The sequence below is a fragment of the Gopherus flavomarginatus genome, chromosome 6, assembly GCF_025201925.1.
Source record: "Gopherus flavomarginatus isolate rGopFla2 chromosome 6, rGopFla2.mat.asm, whole genome shotgun sequence".
Lineage (NCBI taxonomy): Eukaryota > Metazoa > Chordata > Testudines > Testudinidae > Gopherus > Gopherus flavomarginatus.
Window position 1 is genome coordinate 37,325,820 of NC_066622.1, and position 13,841 is coordinate 37,339,660.

The 13,841-nt window shown below is 41.2% G+C and overlaps 2 protein-coding genes and 1 long non-coding RNA gene across 11 annotated transcripts in view; 1 reads left to right on the forward strand and 2 right to left on the reverse strand.

Moving 5' to 3' along the window:
• Positions 1 to 7,035, forward strand: part of ACAD9 (acyl-CoA dehydrogenase family member 9) — a 60,985-nt gene extending 53,950 nt beyond the window's left edge. For 5 of the 7 annotated variants that reach the window (XM_050957809.1, XM_050957808.1, XM_050957815.1 and 2 more), the window contains 4 exons: positions 2,747 to 2,824; positions 3,334 to 3,462; positions 4,967 to 5,039; positions 6,721 to 7,035. In XM_050957809.1, coding sequence (XP_050813766.1) covers positions 2,747 to 2,824; positions 3,334 to 3,462; positions 4,967 to 5,039; positions 6,721 to 6,821 — 381 coding nt within the window. In that variant the 3' untranslated portion in view covers positions 6,822 to 7,035. Of the gene's footprint in view, positions 1 to 324; positions 2,256 to 2,746; positions 2,825 to 3,333; positions 3,463 to 4,966; positions 5,040 to 6,720 lie in introns of those variants that run through there. The other 2 variants (XM_050957813.1, XM_050957814.1) reach the window with 2 other exon arrangements.
• The window catches only part of LOC127053377 (uncharacterized), a 155,866-nt gene that overhangs the window by 57,914 nt on the left and 84,111 nt on the right, over positions 1 to 13,841 (reverse strand). The window lies entirely within an intron of this gene.
• Positions 4,343 to 13,841, reverse strand: part of CFAP92 (cilia and flagella associated protein 92 (putative)) — an 80,023-nt gene continuing 70,524 nt past the window's right edge. For all 3 annotated transcript variants that reach the window (XM_050957728.1, XM_050957726.1, XM_050957725.1), the window contains 4 exons: positions 11,996 to 12,198; positions 9,600 to 9,796; positions 7,931 to 8,034; positions 4,343 to 4,433 (listed from right to left, as the gene is read on the reverse strand). In XM_050957728.1, coding sequence (XP_050813685.1) covers positions 7,935 to 8,034; positions 9,600 to 9,796; positions 11,996 to 12,198 — 500 coding nt within the window. In that variant the 3' untranslated portion in view covers positions 4,343 to 4,433; positions 7,931 to 7,934. The remainder of the gene's footprint in view (positions 4,434 to 7,930; positions 8,035 to 9,599; positions 9,797 to 11,995; positions 12,199 to 13,841) is intronic.

Sequence of the window (13,841 nt, forward strand, 5' to 3'; positions counted from 1 at the left end):
AAAATCTGGATTCTGGCCTACCCCCACGGTCGCTTGGGTTCCCTCAGTTCTTTGTCACAGCCTTAGGCCCTGATCTTGCCGAAATCTAAGTGTGGGCTTTATTTTTATATAGTATAAAATTGGGAGTTTATAGAAAAATGACAATGACCCTTTCAAAGGAAGGGAAGAAGTTGGTGGAGAGTAGCACAAGTTTGTCGCAATAGAAACTCTTTGCAGTTCCTTCCTTGTCTGGCTCCCTTTTCTTCCAAAGTGTTGCTCATTTTCCTGGCCTTAGTGGAACCCCTTTTTTCTTTCTCTAATTTCTCTCCTTTTATTTAATAATAGATTTGTCCTAGACAGAGGTTTGTGTTACATGCATGATAATAAGCATTGGCTTACAAATGGCTGACCTAGTGCAGTGGAGTACATGTGACTTGGTAGCTGTAGAAAGGTAAAATATAGTTTTCCCATCTATACTTAAGATGCAAATATCATAGGAAAATAATGAAGTGATTTTACTGTGCTTGTGATATTTTGGTGCTGTAGATAATTTCCTCAGGTGTTAGTGGCACTCAGACACGAGAACTTGCTAACATTATTCCACTCACACAGTGATGTTATCCCCAGGATAGATAATTTGTGCTCTGTGGTGCCAAAAAAGTGACTGGATGTCACTTACAATGCATTTTTTTACTACAGCAAATTCTCTGCTGCTGGCTTCATTCTGGGAGGTGTATCAGTTTTGAATCTTTTCTACAAGAAGTTCAAGCTATGCTTTTTTGTTCTCTCTGAACTGTGAAAACCATAAAATAGTGTTTAAAAGTTACACTTGAGAGTTGCTACAAGTTAAATATGCTGTGTTCAGTATTTTCGCCCTGCTTGGTGCCAGGAGTTGAGAGAATTGATCAATTTTGATGTACCACCAGAAAATCATGATTCTCAGGATTAATGTAGCCTTAGACCTAACAATTTTGCTGTAGATAACTAAATGATGTTTCTTCAGTATATGCAGCATTTCTTATTCCTGAGTGTTGTGAAGTATAGTAAACACTGCAAATGCCAAGATGTTCTCAGGTAAAATTGGGAAGTTTTAATATACAGCCACTGTGCTGTACATGCCTCCATGGAAGAGGAAGTGAAATTAATGCCTGCAGAATGGGCTGTTAAAAACAAACTAGCATTTGCTAACAAAGGAAAACCTTGGTATTGCTTGGCTGAGGGAAGCTGCATCCAACTATTATTTCTCTCAGGGAAAGAGAAATCAGATGTTTCCTAACTACAGTGCTGCTTCTCCTTTTGGAAAGTGGCAGGGTTTTTTTTCCCCCTAGCTAGTTGGGAATCATAGAATATTAGGGTTGGAAGAGACCTCAGGAGGTCATCTAGTCCAATCCCCTGCTCAAAGCAGGACCAACACCAACTAAATCATCCTAGCCAAGGCTTTGTCAAGCCAGGCCTTAAAAACCGTTACGGATAGAGATTCTACCACCTCCCTAGGTAACCCATTCCAGAGCTGCTTCACTCTCCTAGTAAAATAGTGTTTCCTAATATCCAACCTAGACCTCCCCCACTGCAACTTGAGACCATTGCTTCTTGTTCTGTCATCTGCCACTGAGAACAGCTGAGCTCCATCATCTTTGGAACCCCACTTCAGGTAGTTGAAGGCTGCTATCAAATCCCCCCTCTCTTTTCTCTTCTGCAGACTAAATAACCCCAGTTCCCCAGATTTGTGTCACCTCACAAATCAGAAGTAAAAGATCACATCAAATCAGGATTCTTAGAAAAGACCAAAATTACCCAGATCTCTTATAGGTAACATACTTCCTCATTAATTGTAATGTTTCTTTTTTTCAAGTGTCCTGCAAAGTAATATTTTTAATTGGATAGGTAATTTTGTTTTTTCCCCCTGATATATGAAGGCAGCCTGCCAGGTACTTTTTTTTTTTTGAAGGGTTACTTCTGCTTGTTTTTACTGAAGAAATATTATTAAAATGCCAAGATTGGTCTTCCCTGGTTCTGCTGGAAAAAGTCTGGAATTCCAGACATGTTCCTTTTGATCTTTAACATCATAACTGAGGTGGCAAAGGTGGTGTGTCTAGCAAAGTCTTCCTTTATCCAAAATGCTCATAGAGTTTAAAAAAACAACCCAACTTGCCATTTTGAAAAGTACTGATGAAAATTGGTGGCATTTGCTATATTCAGTCCTGATACTGCACTTGTTGACTTCAGTGGAAGCAGGTGGTTCAGGTTGGAATGATGCACATTTTTTTTTCTATACAACTGCCTGTTCATTGCTTATTGCGCACACTTTTTTTTCTCCTTTCCCCTTAGATGCACAACAGCATTGCAATGCTTTAACAGGATGATAATGGGCCTCAGACTCAACATTTCAGTAAAATTCAGCCTTTTTAAATTAAACGTTTGTTTTTAACATAGCCAGTGCCATTCTGAAATCAAGAAATTAGAAGTTGTGCTACAACTGTTAAGAATATTTAAATTACTGCCTTCTCACAGCAGTCTGAGCCAGAGGCTAGACTGGTGGAGCTGAGCTTTCCCATGCTCAGTAAGTAGTCCCATCCAGGTCAGGGTTTTGGATTCCTGACTGGGCAGTGAAGGAGCAGCTTGCCCTCCCAACGTTTACACTATGTCCACAGTTTGTTTGGCTATATATTCAGTGTTGCAAGTTGTTAATCTAGTTTCTTACAGAGCACTCAAAACATGTATTTAAAATAACTGCTGAACAGTAAGTCCCCTTTGTTTTCACTTATAGGAAAGCAGCAAGAAACTTGAAGAAAATATCTATTATTTTGGAACTACAGTGGAAGGCTTGCTAAGGAGGTTTGGCAAAGTAATCATGTTTTTTAATAGGATTTTCACGTTGAATACACTACATCAGAATTCAAAGCTGACAAAATAGGGACAGTGGTTTGCATCACAATGAGCTAGTATTCCTTCTGTATAATACAGTTCCATCTACATTTACCCTTGGTGGTGGTTGACAGCCTCTGCTGAAAGTGCTGTCATAGCTGCAGTTTAACTGCGAACAGGTGGGAGGAATTGGTGGAGTCCCTGCTGCCCTTAGACTAGTGTAAAGGTCCATGTCATGCATGACACTTAAGGACCATTTATTAGTAAGGAGCAAGGGGATAATACATGTGGAAAAGCAAAGGAAATTGAAGTGTAAAACTTTTTTACAGTGGCTTGACTGTATGTGCTAAAGGAAGTAAACCAATTACACAAGCATACATTTATTTTTTGAAATGTACTACATTGTGTTTGGGTGGACATTGCTGGGTAGTTGTGGTTTTAAATGATGTGATGGAAGCTGCTAAATTTATATTTTTTAATCTTCTCTAGACTATAGTGGATGAGCAGCTAGTTCTGAAGAGAGTGGCAGATGTCTCCATTAATTTGTATGCAATGACAGCAGCTATATCCAGGGCTAGTCGATCCATCAGTATTGGTCTACGCAATCATGATCATGAAGTGAGTGCACTTATATTTTCTAGGACTGACTAATGGGTGTGGTCACACCCTTTCAATATCCCATCTAAAGAGTCCATAGAAACCAGAGTTTTCTATGGAGAAGTGCAGACCCTGCCCCTGGGATCCTGTACCTTAACTCAGTAAGTTCTAGAACCGTCCAGAGAGCAGAGACCTTTGTATCTGTATTCTTAGCTGCTGCAGATTGGAATGTTAGATCCTTTCTCTCCTCCACTGAAGCGATGGTTCTGCATGGTCTGCGTAACAGGCTAGACTTCAAGAAGCTAATCCTATCCTGCATATTTTCTGTGAGTGTGAACCTTCAGATAAACCCAGGGAAAATCCACGTTCACTTCAACAGAAATGTACCCCTATCCTTCAGAATGTTGTTGGGCTGCCAGTTTGTTTTTTTATAAATTGAGACAATGCACATCTCAAGTTTTGGAAAGCCACAGAAGAGACTTTGTTGTACTGCTATAACAGTTAAATGAAAAACAGTGAGATTTATAAAAACAACTTCATCATAGAATATAGAACACAGTTGTTCACAAATACAACGGACAATACAACAAGAGGTTTCTAATTTTCTGATGGATGTTAAATACCTGTCAGGTAGGAGAGGTAAAGAAATAGGGAGTATGGAGTAAGTTTAACTAGGTTCCACAACTTCCGGTTTATGATCTTTGTACACAAATGATGTTTTAATGAATTATTAAAACTGACAGAGTAATCCAAGTATTTAAGTGTTCTCTCTAAAGTTAGAGTGTGGTATTAAACACACACTTTCCTGATATTCCTGTCAGGTTTTTTCCCCCCAGACTTAAGGGGTGGGAGATCTAAAATAATTAAAAAATTCACATATCAAGTTCATTAAAGACTGAAGTTTTAAGTCACATCTGGATTTGTAACCGAGTACCCATCTTCTTCTAGTCACTGGTGGGTGATAGGGTCATTCCATTTACTGGAAGTAGTAGCTGTGGAAAAAATGGCAACCCATTAGAATTCTTCCCACCTGAATCAGTAGAAAACCACGCTCCATACCAGGGGTCTCAAACACATGGGCCACATGCTGTGGCCTGCCAATCTCTTCTCCTCCCACCCTCCCCCCACCACCTCAAACCAAGAGTTATTTCTTGCTGCCACCAAGCTCCCCTCCTGCCCAGCACGCTGTGTCCCTGCTCCTCTGCCTACCTCCAGGAGCTTCCTGCTGCCAAACAGCTGTTTGGCTGTGCTTAACACTTTCCAAGAGGGAGCGGGGAGCAAAGGTGGGGGCTTTTGCACCTTTATATGAAAAGATGTCAGTGATGTGACCCTCAAGGTGATTTAAGTTTGAGATCCTTGCTCTATACCATGAAGGGAGAAGAATTACCCTCACACAGATCTGATCTCAAACTCATTAGCTTTTAAATACATTTAGCATGAGTTGGTAGTATATTATTTTCTTGGAGAAAACTTGTTTGTATGGTTTGCTTAATACCTTTCTTTCATTGAATTTTGTTTTTATCAGGTGCTGCTTACAAATATTTTCTGCACAGAGGCATATTTTAAGAATAATTATGCCATGGCGGAGTTAGAAAAATGTAAGTTCTCTAGTAGTGGGAAGGATAAACTTAATGTGACTAGAACAACCTATATGCAAGGATCTAACATAGCTTATAAGGATGTTGAATGCACATAAGTGGCTTCACTTGAGATTAGAGTGGCTGTCACCAGAGGGCACTGCTACAGTTTGAGGTTCTTAACATGCCACTACTATTACAAGAAATACTGCTTGGATTTTGTGATGCAAGGTTTTTAGATGGGAGGCATTGCTCCATGGGAACAGGGAAGTGATGGTTTGGTTGAGGATTCTGAAAGCCCCAAGGTTGTCATGAACTGCATACCGGCAATTCCCTTTAAGACTGGTGTTACATAAAATAAGTTGCCCTAATGTACCCAGACACTTGGCAGAGGGAAATGTATAACTTCCCCTCTCATTGGTAATACAAATATCCAATACCCTCATACACAGAATTCTTAAGAGAAAACTGAGTGCCTTCTTCAAGGCCTGGCCCAACTTCCTCTCGTGGGATCAGCTGATTTCTGTAACATGCGTAGTATTGTTAGGAAGGAAAAGGCCACAGATGCTGCTATTGAACCAGTTAATAATATAGAATAGTGGTTACTTAACAGATATGGCAGATACAGTAACTCCTCACTTAATGTTGTAGTTATGGTCCTGAAAAATACAACTTAAGCAAATCCAATTTCCCTATAAGAATTATGTAAATAGAGGGGTGGGGGAGGGTTAGGTTTCAGGGAAAAAATTTTCACCAAACAATTTAATACAATATACAGCAATATAATTTTGGAGCTTGGTTGAGGTAGTGACGTCGGGTGGGATATTTCTCAAGGAACGTCTTACTGCTAAATGATGAACTAGCACTCGGCTGAGCCCTCGAGTTAACACATTGTTAATGTAGCTTCACACATTACAATGCAGCATGAGTGGAAGGAGGAGAGACAGCGACCTACACACACAGGGTGTGGGCAGGGGGAGCAATGTGCATTACTCCTTTAAATACACTGACCCTACTCTAAGTACATTACCTTTAAAGGAAAAAAAAAAAAGTTGAGAAAGCAGCTGCAGCCAGCAAGCTCTCTCCATCCTGAGCCCCGTCCCGTCCTCACCCTGATGTATATGGAGAAGGGGTAAGCAAGGGGGAGGGGGACACCCCTGCACAGCAAGCAGGAAACTCCTGGGAGCAGCAGAGGGGGAAGGGACAGCTGAATTGTTGGCAATTGATAGCCTGCTGGGCAGCTTCTGCCCAGGGAATGGGGAGCTGATGGGGGGGGGGCCTGTTGGTCCACCCTGGTTACAAGCCCCCACCAGCTAGCTCCAACAGGCTGCTCTTCCTGCAAGCAGTGGACAAAGCAGGTGGCTGCCAAACAATGTTATAAGGGAGCATTGCACAACTTTAAATGAGCGTGTTCCCTAATTGCTCATCAATGTAACAACAACACACCATTAACCAGATCAACTTTAAGTGAGGTGTTACTGTACTTTTAGAAACAGACTGCTCTGCTCTACCCTATATTAAATGCAATTAGGGACAGGTTTGAGGTTTCCTAAAAGTCTTGAAATATTAGTCAAAACTGCTGTTTCTTAGACTTCCTCCTGTGCTGGCACAATAGATGTTTGAACTCTTCAGACTTCTTGCAAATAAATGCACACTAGTGTCCTTGATTTAACTATTATTTTGCTTTCTTCCCCCCCCCCAGATGCTGCAGAAAACCTGGATGATAGTATTAAAAAAGTTGCACAGCAGGTGCTGGAAAAGAGAGCCTATATCTGTTCTCATCCACTAGAGAGGACATTCTAATCACATTTAACAGGTAGCCAATTAACCTGTGGGTAAATGAATTTAATTTTTGTACAACTATTTTTTACCAGCTGCTAAATGTAATTGTAATCTTGTAAAATAAAACTTCTTCACACCACTGTGGGAGAGAGACTAAAAATGAAACAAGTGATGCTCATTCAGCTCTGGGTAGTTACATGAGATGTCCAATAAAGAAAGCTTTTTATAACCTGAATATAGCCCAAGCACTTATTGGGAAGAAAAATAGAGCCAGACCTTTCATCACTGGCCCAGTATTTATCACTGCCACCCGTTTTCTCATCCTTGGCTCCAGAAAGTATTACGAGAAGAAAAATGTCACTTTCCAGCCACTGTCATAAAAATTAGAATTGTGTAACACTTAATAATGAACTTTTTCAAACTTGTTGGCATGTTTTAAAAAATAAGTAAAGCAGGTAACACACACAATATTTAAGTGGATGAGCAAACATTTCACCATTAGCAAAAAGCTTATTCAAATGATGGGTGTATAATAATTACAGGCTTGGGCATCCATACGTTCCCAGCAGGAACAGACAGCACATCAGTCAAAGTACTGATGTAGGTTTCAATAGAATGCTTACTTAATAGCATCCTTTGTATAAACAAATGGTAAGTGATTTGTATTGGTGATTTAGGGCCTTGTACTTAAAACTTAGAGCAGAGAAAGAAACAGGCAACTCTTGCCCTATGGATTTCAGCGAATTCTAATTTAGCTTCCTCTCTGCCTGTGATGGTTTTAGCTATGGATAAAGGGAAATGGCTTGGGAGAGGTAATTTTCTGCAGCATTTCTGTGTAGGGGGAGGTTCTATAAGGGTCAACACCTCCTTTTTCCTTGACCCCCTAAGGAGGATTGATTTAATCCCACTCTAGGAGGGCATTAATATCGGATATGCACTGAAACCATTACACAGGCTCTGTCTACACTTCGTGTTGGAGAGAAATCCGGGCTACGTACATAGGATAGCTAGCCCCTTGGTGTACTATATTTGTAGCAGATTAGCTCAATCACAGCTAAGGCTTGTAGCTCTCCTGAAGCTAGAATTTACAGCTCTATTTTAGGCAGGCCTACAGTCCATCCCCAAATTACCTGACTATTGAGTGGAGTCTTGCTGTAGCAGAAGGGTTGTATCCTCCCCTTTCTTCCCTGGTCTTTTCCTCTTGTAAAGAAAGGAATGTTCATAACAAAGTAAACTGGAATGGAAAAAACAAACAGTTCATTTATATATTTGTCTTTGCAAACAAACACTGGACTATAGCTGATGAAGGATTTGATTTTCTGTAAAATGTGCATATTACTATGCTTATTATATGCTGTAGGCGCTTGTACAATACAGTAAATCAGTTAATAAAACCACTAATTTTAAGCACACTACACAGTGAAGTCTTTCCCCGCCAAAGGTTTTCTGGGTCCCTCGAACAAGTTCATTAGGAGCTAATGAATACTTGGTTGGACCTACATTTCTGCCAACTGAAAGCATAATAAATGCCATTAATTTTCCAGTCAGATGATTGTACTCATGGTAGGATCCTGTAATAGCAGAAAAGCTGTTTTAACATCTTTTAATATGGTACTGAGTAAGCAAAGGGAAAACACTTTTTCAACTAGTATGGATTCCTCACTTTCGACACATGTAGTAGTAGTAGTAGTAGTATGCAGAAAACTAGCACTGCAGAATTATGTCAGCATTGTGCCCTACAGGTGCTGATTTATAAACTGCTTGTAAAAAAAGAACCATCTCAAAGTTACACAGGTAAAGCACTCCTTGACATGTACTAGATAAGTATTCATAAAGGGCTGAATAGTCATCAGTAACTGATCAATTGTCTTAGATTCATGGATGTAGAGTTATATTCAAATGAGTCAACTGACTTTCTAGTTAATTTTAAAGAGACTAGAACAACATTCTTATAGTATGCAATCCAGCTGAGCTGAATTTGTGCCCTCTTCTAATCTCAAATAACCCTCTTGCAATCAGTGAAGTTTCTCCATCTGCTGCACCAAGTGAATCGAACAGTATTTAACCAAGAATCTTTAACATTACATCTTGGAATACTTAGAGCACTCTTGATTTGGAAAACAGAGCCATTTAAGACACACACTGTTTAATGGAACTGATATGTTTCTGCCAGTGGTCATATCCATAAAACACACCCTCATCTTTCAGTGGACAAATACATGCATTTGCTTGTGTAGGTGTGGATATGTAATGCCTGTCGGTATACAAGTACATAGCTGTGTATATACATACACACAGAGATACTTGTATACCGACAGGCATTACATATCCACACCTACACAAGCGAGTGCGTGATCGTGACAGCAGTGGGCATGGAATAGATATTTGAATGGAAGAACTCCAAGGAAAACTGTTGTGCTCAAGGAAGTTTGGAGTAGGCACAAATTTCCTTCAGAGTTAGTACTGAAATGAAGCCCCCCACTATAGTGACAGACTAATACGCTCTTCTCAGCGATGCTGTTTTTAGCATGAGAACAATCTTGACCACTTTGGGTCATTAAAAAGCTTATGCAGGGGATAGAATGCAATTTCCCAAAGTTGGGAAGGATAATAGGGTAATGCTCCATTTACCCAAGTTACTTCTTGTATTTTTCCTCATTTCCTTCCTAAATGAATTTGGGTTCTCATGCACTGTAAAAATTACTGTGCTGTACCCCCAAGTGCCTATATCTTATGCCACTTTCTTGCCATTCTGTGCATCCTGACTAAGCTGCAAGTCAGCTGCTGCTACAAACTTACTTGAAGTCGGCTCCTTTCAGCTTTTCAAACTTTCTGTGTTCCATGTCACGGCAGGGGACTATATTCCCATTCCACTTCAAGCTGTGCTGGTCTTCAAGACCTGGAACAAATCCATTGGTGGTGCTCCTCTTTCTGGGCAGGTCTGGGTAACTGCCACAAACAGGTATATGCTGCAACACTGACAGTGCTGGGATGGGCTAGGACAGTACAATAAAATTAAGCAGAAACAGGTTTCAGCCTAGGCAGTACTACTTTTGCTTATTGATTACCGACGCTATAAACAAACATTTATGTTTATGCTAGTAAAGTAAATCCTGATCTCCCTGTTTGTTAGTATAACTAACTTATTTACTTTTTTTTTTGCTCAAGAGGGCAAAATCTGGGGGCCAACATTTGAGTCCAGAAAAGCAGGTTTTTCATGCTAAGGATGACGTCAGTAAAATCTGTTTCTTCTTACACTGTTTCCCAAGTATGTAAAAGAGTCGAGGCACACAAACAGTTTGAAATAAGCTGTCAGCAACTACTGACGTATATGGGGCAAAAGCTGTTTGTTAGTCATTCCATGCTGATAAGATGAGCACTCTTTTTGTGCAAAGAGACCTTTGTGTATTAGGAACCTTTAGGTGCTGGTTTCTGGCTAACACTGCTATAATTGCTCAGGTTCAAGAGTTTTTCAAAAAAAAGGTGGAAGGAAGGAAGGAGTCCGGCCTTGTGAATCACAAACCTGGGCCTAAACTATTTTGTTTTATGAACAAGCTGGCTGCAAGATCGGGAAAGCACAGTTACTGAGCATTTGGGTGACACAAGTCTCAGTTGTATTTTCATTTTACTGCAGCAAAGTCTCATGCAGCATCAGGATTCAAGACCAAACGCACAACCGTCTTTCTTACAAGGTTTTTGTCACTACTCTTTGCTCTCTACCTTTTGTTGCATGGGCAGAAAAAATGCATGTCGTATTAACAATCACACAGAGAATCTGTAAAGTAACTCAGTAAAGCTACTACACTTTAGAGAATGGAAGGAATGCCTGAAAATGAGAGTGCGTATTGTGTCAGTTACTTCCTCTGTGTCGGTGACAAAAATGGGTTCATGATGAGGCAGTGAGCACCTGAGCTCTGGTATTCTAGCGGCAGACCCAGACCTCAAAAGATGATGCAAAAACACTTCAAGGAGGCAGGAATCCTACCCAGCAAAACAATGAGAACAATGACAGTGCTTGCAGAGAAGAGTCCTGGGCATGCACTTAGCAGATGGCCTCATGGCTGCTGCAGTGTAAATTTTTTAAAAATACACAACTAGCCTGGCTAAGACACAGCCTAAGGCAACAGAATCAAGAAGAGGAAGGTCCAGAATAGAAAGTGGTGGAAACTACAAGTTGAAGTAGGGACTTAGTTTCTCTAGCTGCATATTTTCCCCTTAGAGCCTTACCTGAGCTCACATCTCTCTGCTTCCCTACTAAGTTCAAGCTTTTCCATTAAAAAAAGGCTATATGAAAACTGGCAGAAAAGAGTGACTTTTACTGCATTTTCTTTGGAAAGGGAAAGGCTAGCATTTTACAGCACACGTAGACTTTGGGTTGAAGCTGAGGGTGTGAACTGGAGAAAGAAAAAGGCTCTGCAGGCATGCTGCTGTGTGTTCATCCAAAACAAAGGTCGTGCAACAAAACAATCCGACATCAGAAAGGGATGGTGGGGATGTGGCGGATGTTTGCTTTAACTTTGCTTTGTAATAAACAAACAATCTTGAAGGTTCCTGTGTTTGTTTTTTTTCTCTGCAAAGTATTTGTAACCGAAAGGAAGCACCACTTTGACACAAACAATGAGTAAAGTTTAAAACTCAATCATTAATATGCAGTCACTAAATGTCTGATTCATCCAACAAGAGACTAATTTGGTGCAGGCCATCCATATAGCTTTTCATATCAACTAATGCAAATCCCTGAATCTTATAGGGCTGGGAGTGCCTTTGTGGTTTCTTCAGGGTCAGCTCACACTACAATGCGAAGAAAGCCCATCCTGCATAATGGTTTTTAGGAGAGTATATGGAGGGAGAGTTGGTGTTTAGAAATGCTTTGGCCTCTTTACAATTTATCTTAATGCTGTTAAGCCAGCTGGCCAAAATCATATTCACCTTCTCCCCCAGGGTAACTAAAGTTTAACAACATTTTCCTGTCTGGTAAATTATTCTGAGAGTGTGGTAAGGCTGAGCTAAGCAGGGCCACATGCCTCAAAGCTAGCAATGACTATTTAAATTATAATCTATGTCAACAAAATATCTTGATCAGCTAAATACGGCTATTGTTTCAAAATGCTGCAGACTATCTATCAGCAGGGCACTCATAGGTGCTGTTCCCAGAGGAACCCCAACCCTTAGGATCCCAGAGAAATACACATTACCCGCAGGATCATGGCTGGTCTCTTAAGTGAGAATTTCTCTGGTTCATCTTTCAGAAGTCCTTGTAATTTGTCTAGCTGGGCACTGGCTTTTGGGCCACGTGTGGTTAGCTCGGCTGCTGTGGGACACCTGTAAACTTTCAGCTTGGTGTCATCAAATACAGTTTTCTGAAGCTGACTAGAGTCTTCATGCAGCCAAGTGTCCACTGAAAAGAAAAACAAAATAATGACAGCAAACGTGTTTAAGCAAGGCTGGACTGCTAGTCAAGAGAAAGGCATGCAAGTACAGCTAAACAACCTTCCTCACAAGGTTTCATCTGTACCAAACCATAACAGGCAGCAGAGTAATGGCTAACACACACCCCAACAAATATCTGGATGCAAATTCATGCAGAAGATATGAAAATAAGTTTGGTCCTACTTGTTATTGTTCATATTCTGAACCTATCACACAATGAGAAGCACTCTATAGGCCCAGGACTTCAATAACAGGTGTATTGCTAATCATACATGTAGTGCACTGGCGAAAACAGCACTAGAACTGACCAAGCACAGTCAGTCTCACTGGCACCTCTGCAAGTTCTAAACAGTCTTAATTGTTTCCATGGTGTATGTGGAAAATACAGAAACAAACATCCAAGTGTAATTCCATGTTTCAAAACAAACATTAAGAAAACTTTCTGCTCAGTGTGTATTTGTGTCAGTGGCGTTCATGATACACATGGGGGAGAATTTAATGCCATGTATTGAATTTGGCCAAGCAGTTACAAATTTAAGCCTCCAATCTTGTCTGCTTCCAGTTAGCTAGTGGCAGAACCAGTGTATGGAGTGAAGCATGTAGCCTGATGTTGGAGACAAAAGATTTAACTGGATCTCTATGGGCACCTCCTCCAGCTTCTCTGGCATTAGTTTTGGTCGGTGGGGGGGGGGGGGAGAGGGTGGGCTGGCTGCCTGACCTTTGCCCAAGTAACAAAAACAGTTGTCACCATTCACTAAAAATAAAAATGTCAGCCACCCAATAGAGCCATTTTATAGAGGAATGAGCCTTGAAAGAGCCCCACTGCTCATCTTTGTCCAAAGGCAGCCCCTCAAGTTCAGGGACTAAGGCCAAGAACTGCTGGGCATGGGAGGCAATAACAGTGTTCCACAATATGAAAGTTGTGCAGCAGCTACGAGCTGATCCCTATTAGCCTAAAGCAAAACCTTGGACTAACGATGCCTCACTGTTTGCAAGCTGTACACTTGGAGTGGCTCACTTCACGTTAACAGGTTATATACAGAACTCCGTATACATGAGACCTGCATTAATAGCAGTTAACGCCCTACCAGACCCCCTTCAGAGCTGTATCCCAGAGCAAGATGTGGTATCCCAAAAATCATCAGATGGGCAGTTTTTTTAATGCCTAGACTTAAAATCACAGGCTCTCTCACCTGCAGCAGGAACAGCTACCAGTGGTCAAGCCACAACCCAATCCCCAGATGCACTTAACACCAATGCACTAACTATCTTCAGCCAGCTCTTTAGCCAAGTAACCAAGCACTCAATTGGGATGCTGCAACAAAAATAATCCACCCTCCTCTGGTTAGGGACCAGTCACAGACACAGTCCACTGCTGCTGCTGCAGCACAGGGCTAGTGGACCTGCACAACTGAATGCACAAGCCCTGCCTGTTTCTCCCTCAAACACCTTGTGTGCCGCACGCAAAGCGCCACTGCAGCTCACAAGCCCATGGGCACAGTGACTGCAGTACCCTGGGCAGGATCTCAGCACCCTCACCCCCATGCCTTGGCAGCAGAACCAGACTGCTCTCATTATGCCCAAAGCCCTTTGCAGGAGTTGCCTCACAAT